The sequence below is a fragment of the Hevea brasiliensis genome, chromosome 12, assembly GCF_030052815.1.
Source record: "Hevea brasiliensis isolate MT/VB/25A 57/8 chromosome 12, ASM3005281v1, whole genome shotgun sequence".
Taxonomy (NCBI): Eukaryota; Viridiplantae; Streptophyta; class Magnoliopsida; order Malpighiales; family Euphorbiaceae; genus Hevea; species Hevea brasiliensis.
In genome coordinates, this window is record NC_079504.1 from 88,625,970 (window position 1) to 88,632,451 (window position 6,482).

General features: G+C 38.5%; 1 protein-coding gene across 1 annotated transcript; it reads left to right on the plus strand.

The window, feature by feature from the left end:
* Positions 1–1,454: 1,454 nt before the first annotated feature.
* On the plus strand, positions 1,455–1,907 carry LOC110670072 (uncharacterized mitochondrial protein AtMg00860-like). Its single transcript, XM_021832013.2, has one exon. The coding sequence runs from the start codon at positions 1,455–1,457 to the stop codon at positions 1,905–1,907; it is 453 nt and encodes a 150-aa protein (XP_021687705.2).
* Positions 1,908–6,482: the final 4,575 nt, after the last annotated feature.

Below are 6,482 nucleotides of genomic sequence, written 5' to 3' on the forward strand. Positions count from 1 at the left end.
TGGGAGTATGACTCCTTTGGAAGAAACTAGTGATGTAGAGCATGCCATGGGAGGAAATATTTTGGTGGTTAGGCGTGCTCTCAGTGCACAAGCAAAGGAAGAAGAGGGAGATGCACTATAAAGGGAAAATATTTTCCACACCAGATGCTTGGTGATGGTAAAACTTGTAGCATGATTATAGATAGTGGTAGTTGTGTGAATGTTGCTAGCACACTCATGGTTGCGAAGCTTGGCATGCGCACTATCAAGAATCCTATACCATACAAGTTGCAATGGCTGAATGACTGTGGGGAAATTAAGGTGAACAAGCAAGTGATGTTGGCTTTTTCTATTAGAAGGTATAAGGATGAGGTGTTGTGTGATGTGGTGCCAATGCATGCTTGACATATTTTGCTAGGGAGACCATGGCAATATGATAGGAAGGTAGTGCATGACGGATTTAGGAATAGGTACTTCTTTGATCATGATGGACGAAAGGTTACTTTAGCAGCATTATCACCCGTACAAGCTTTTGAAGATCAATTAAGGATAAAACAGACCATGAATGAGCAACAACAAAGAGAGGCCAAGCTAAGAGTGCAAAAAGAGAAAGAAAGAAAAGAAAGAGAGGAAAAAGTAAGAGGGAAAAATGAGGGAGAGAAAGAGAAGAGAGAAAATTCAAAAAGAGTGAAACCAAAAAGAAAGGGCTCGGGGCAAAAGGAGAGTTGTGAGAAGAGTGGAGAGAATAAAGTCAGTTTGCTAGCAAAAGCCAAAGATGTGAGGACTGCATATTTTTCTAGTATGCCAATGGCTTTGCTAATTTGTAAGGGAGCTTACACCAATGTTTCTAACCTTGGGCCATCCATTCCTAGTTGTGCTTTGCCCTTATTGCAGGAGTTTGAGGATGTCTTCCTGAAGAAATACCTAATGGGCTACCACCCATTAGAGGCATAGAGCACTAAATAGATTTTGTTACTGGAGCTGTAATCCCAAATAAGCCAGCCTATAGAACCAATCTAGAAGAGGCTAAGGAACTTCAAAGACAAGTGGAGGAGCTTCTAGCAAAGGGCCATGTTAAGGAGAGCATGAGCCCATGTGTCATACCTGTTCTTTTAGTGCCTAAGAAAGATGGGACCATCCGCATGTGTGTGGATTGTAGAGCAATCAACAAAATCGCTGTAAAGTATAGACATCCCATACCTAGACTTGATGATATGCTTGATGAGTTGCATGGTGCATGCATATTTTCTAAAATTGACTTAAAGAGTGGTTATCACCAAATTCGCATGAAATTAGGAGATGAATGGAAAACTGCCTTTAAGACTCAATATGGACTATATGAATGGTTAGTCATGCCATTTGGCTTAACCAATGCACCTAGTACATTTATGAGGCTTATGAACCATGTGTTGCGTGCTTTCCTAGGAAAATTTATTGTAGTGTACTTTGATGATATCCTAGTATATAGCCAAAATATGCATGATCATTTGCTGCACTTGAGACAAGTCTTTGAGGTGTTGAGAAAAGAGCACTTGTATGCCAATTTTAAGAAATGCACTTTCTGTATGGACAAAGTTATTTTCTTAGGATTTGTGGTCAGTGGCAAGAGAATTGAGGTTGATGAGGACAAGCTAAGAGCCATTAGAAAGTGGCCTACACCTAAGTCCATGAGTGATGTGAGGAGCTTCCATGGGTTAGCTAGTTTTTATAGGAGATTTGTAAAGGACTTTAGTACCATAGCCGCACCCTTGAATGAAGTTGTAAAAAAGAATGTGGGATTCAAGTGGGGGGAAGAACAAGAGCATGCATTTAATTCACTTAAGGAGAAATTATGTTCTGCACCTTTACTTGCTTTACCTGATTTTTCTAAAACTTTTGAGATTGAATGTGATGCCTCTGGAGTGGGTATTGGAGCTGTTTTGAAGTAGGAAAGGAGACCGATTGCCTACTTCAGTGAGAAGCTAAGTGGGGCTACATTGAACTACTCCACTTATGACAAAGAGATGTATGCTCTAGTGTGTGCACTTGAGACTTGGCAACACTACTTGTGGCCGAAGGAGTTTGTCATTCATAGTGACCATGAGTCACTCAAGTACTTAAAGGGGCAGAACAAGCTCAACAAGCGCCATGCCAAGTGGAGTGAATTCATTGAAGGTTTCCCATATGTGATTCAATACAAGCAAGGTAAAGAGAATGTGGTGGCTGATGCACTTTCAAGGAGGTACACTTTACTTTCCATGCTTGACGCTAGACTTTTAGGCTTCAAACATGTGAAAGAAATGTATGCTAATGATGATGACTTTGGGAAAGTGTTTGCCTTTTGTGAACATGCTGCATATGATAGATTCTATAGGCATAATGGTTTCTTGTTTAGGAAAAATAAATTATGTGTGCCTAAATGCTCAATTAGAGAGTTGCTTGTTAAAGAATCACATGCTGGTAGTTTAATGGGACATTTTGGGGTTGCAAAGACCTTAGAAATTTTAAACATTTTTATTAGCCACACATGAAGAGGGATGTAGAGAGAGTGTGTGCTAGATGTGTGACTTGCATGAAGGCAAAGTCCAAAGTAAGGCCGCATGGTCTATACATGCCATTGAGTGTTCCTAGTGAACCTTGGGTAGATTTATCCATGGATTTCATTTTGGGTTTACCTAGGACAAAGAAAGGACATGATAGTATTTTTATTGTTATTGATCATTTTTCCAAGATGGCTCATTTCATACCATGTCACAAGACTGACCATGCATCTTACATTGCTTCTTTGTTCTTTAGGGAGATAGTTAGATTGCATGGCATTCCTAGAACAATTGTTAGTGATAGGGATGTGAGATTTCTAAGCCATTTTTGGAAAGTCTTGTGGGGAAAATTAGGAACCAAACTTTGTTTCTCTACCACTTGCCATCCACAAACGGATGGGCAAACAGAAGTTGTCAATAGGACCGTGGGCACTCTTCTACGTGCAATGATTAAACAAAACTTGAAGGCTTGGGAGGAGTGCTTACCATTCATAGAATTTGCATACAACAGGTCTATGCATTCATCTACTAGTTATTCACCCTTTGAACTTGTATATGGTTTTAACCCACTAACTCCTTTAGATTTGTTGCCTTTGCCTACTAATGAGCTTGCTAGTTTGGATGGCAAAAGGAAAGCTGAAATGGTGAAACAAATGCATCAAAAAGCAAAGCAACAAATGGAGAAAGTCAATGAGAGGAGGGCAGCCCAAGCTAACAAGGGGAGAAAGAAGATGGTGTTCCAACCTTGTGATCTTGTATGGGTTCACTTAAGGAAGGAGAGGTTTCCTACACAAAGGAAATCAAAACTTCAGCCTAGGAGTGATGGACCTTTTGAAGTGCTAGAGAGAATTAATGACAATGCATACAAGATAAACCTTCCAGCTGAGTATGGTGTAAGTGCTACATTTAATGTGACTGATCTTGCTCCTTTCTATGCAGATGATGACAATTCGAGGACGAATTCTTTTGAAGAGGGAGAGGAAGATGAGGAACTGGTTGCACCAATTCCACACCAAGGGCCAATAACTAAAGCAATGGCTAAGAAGCTTCAAGGCTTGGTGCATAAGCACATCACCAAGTCCAACCTCCTGCAAGTATTCGGTTTGGACTTGGAAGAGGGAAGCCAACCTTGCTGTACATTCCTTTGCATATTTGAGGAGCCAAAAGACCAAGTGGCATCCGTCCAAGGTGGCATACATGTGGCAGCCACGTCAGCAAGTCCATCCTAGTTGGCATCCAATGTGGCATCCAGTGGAGTGCCTAGGTGGTAGCACAATTGGCAGCCCATCTCCACTAACCTTTTGAAGATGATTTTGTCCATTTTGCAAAGATTGGAAGCCATAACTTTGTCCAAGAGCTCCAGCCATGCTTCAACTATTTATAGGAAAAGCAAAGTTACTACTTTTAGCTTCAAGACAAAACATCTCTTTTCATATTGTCTCTCATTTGTAGCCTACCAAATCTGACCTTCCTATTAATGTTTGAACTTTGTATCTATTTTTAAGAGAGATTGGTGTATTAACCAAGACTTACACATGTCCCATGGTTGTTGAAATGTCTTGGCAGAATACACCAACCCATATTTCTGCCTTCTTTTGTTTCATTTTGGGGATAGAATTCATATGGTAATTTTTTGAGCAAAATTGCTAGAGCTTTGCTTTAAAGTTCTTCTTAGAACTCTCTCTATTTTTCTTAGCAAATTCTTGCCATGATTTGTTAAGTTTTATTATATGTTCAAGGTTGTTCATCAGCATAGGTGAATTGGTCTTGTTCTTGGCTGTCTTTCTTGGGAATTATATTTTCAGTTCTCCATCTTCAAGGTGAAGGATTGAAGGTTTAAGGGAGTTTCTTGGCTTGTTTTGAAGACGGTCCTTTGGTCTTTCTTCTTAGTGGAATCAGCAACTAAGGGTAGAAATTGTATTAGACTGGAGGAGGTAGAGGTTCGGCCTGTCAAGGTGAAGAAGGAATGACCTCTACCTTCGAGGTTGGCTACTCGGCCAAGTCCCATCTTAGTGTTTGGGCAGCAACAACTTCTTTCATCTCTCGTACTTTTCGGGCAAGCTCCCTCTTTTGCTTACAGCTTTTCTTTGCAGTCTCGCCTCCCGCCATACCTGCACAAAGAATAAGTTAGTGAGATCACTAAGGTTAAGAGACTAAGGGTCTAGATTATACTAATCCCGGGGCTGAGGTTAGAGAGTTGTAGCTCATAGTCTTCACGGGCGATCACTAGCATCATCCACCATTTTAGTTCGACCATAACCGCATCCAAACATGAAAACTTGTAACATCCTCACTATGTGTAGTTTGTACGTACTACTGTTCTGATGACTAAGGTTGTCTGGGCAGACAGCTTGAATGGGGACAGCCAGAGACTGTCAGAATGTTTGGAACTACATTTTGGTGATAGTGAGGAGACATAAAATGATAGAATACAAGGTAAAAAAAATACAAGAAAAACTAAGAGAAAATAAAAGAGATAAAATGCAATTAGGTTAAATGAGCTGGAAACATAGCGATGGGTGACCGCACTGGGAAGTTACGGCGAGGACCGTGGACTAGCCCTGGACCGTGGGGAACCCTAGAAAATAATTTTTGGGACATAATTAAAGGAGTACTGAGGTATAATTGACATTGGAAATGTCAAAGAAAATTAGTAAGTCAGTATAAATGAAAAACGAAAATTTAAGAAATCGGCGGGACAAGGATTAAATCGGTAGTATCGAAAAATTCGAAATACAACCCGAAGAGGGGCATTTTGGTCAATCGACACCTAGAGTTGACTTTTGACCTAAATTTCCATGAAAAATAAGTGGTATTACATTTTGAAAATTGAATGAAAAATGAGATTAAAAATAAAATGAAATTAAGGAAAATTAAGGAAAATTGAGATAATTGGAAATTAATAATTAAACTATATTAAACTAAGTTAGTGCTACACTAAGTGGGATTAGTGGACATATAAAACCAAGTGGACAACATGCAAATTCACTTTCTTCCTCATTTTTTTTACTTTGCCAAATTGCTTTCTCAAGTTCTTCCATGGCCAAATCTTGAAAGCTCTTATAACTCCACCAATTTCAACTCAAAACCTAAGGCTCATTTCATTAACTTTAATCCTCACATCACAAGGAAGCATTTGATGGTAATTTGAAGTAAGATTGGTGAAGTTTGATCAAGCTCAAGTTGAGGTTAGTGCTAATTTCCCTTTCTTCCTCACTTAATCTTTGATTTAAAATTCTGATGAGTGTAATTGTTGAGAAATTTAGAGAAAAAGATGAGCATTTGATGAAGCATGAATTTGGCAGCCATGGAAATTAAGGGGTTTTAATTTATTTTGGTATATAATGGATGGCTAATGACATTGATTGTGATAATTAGATGGTTTAGTAAATTGATTTCATGTGCAAGTGTTCAATTTCTTCCTTTTACTTAGGTAAAGTTGGAATTGATTTTATGGGAAGTAATTGGGTTAAGGAATTAATTGAGTATTGGATGTGAGCAAATTCAGCAGCTTTAGAAAGGGAAGGTAAGTGAATTATTCTTACATGAATTTGATGGTATTTAATGAGAATTAGTGTTAATTAAAGTAATTTGTTATGTTAATAAACTAATTTCATGTATAAGTGGTGATTGAGCATGTGATTTGGGGTTTGAAAGGAAGTGGTGATCTTTGGCAGCCTTTATGAACTAAGAAGAGTGTGTGATTTCATGAATTAAATTGGTAAATTATAGTATTGGTGATTGATTGAAATTTGTGGTAAAATTTTAGATGAAATTCCATGTAATTGATAGGCATATTTATGTATTTTATGTTGATTTTGGGACTTTGTGAATTAGGATTGTAATTGTACATTGAGGATGTTTGTATTTTGCCCAAATTGACTATAATGTGAAGTGATGAATGAATATGGTATGGTACAAATTCAGAATAAGGTATGGGAAACTAAAGTAGAGCAAGTTGAATGTGTACTTGATTGGTGTTTG

What these genes read in the sequence shown, in the direction of transcription:
- LOC110670072 (XM_021832013.2), top strand. Translation starts at nt 1,455, where the DNA reads ATGCATGATCATTTGCTGCACTTGAGACAAGTCTTTGAGGTGTTGAGA.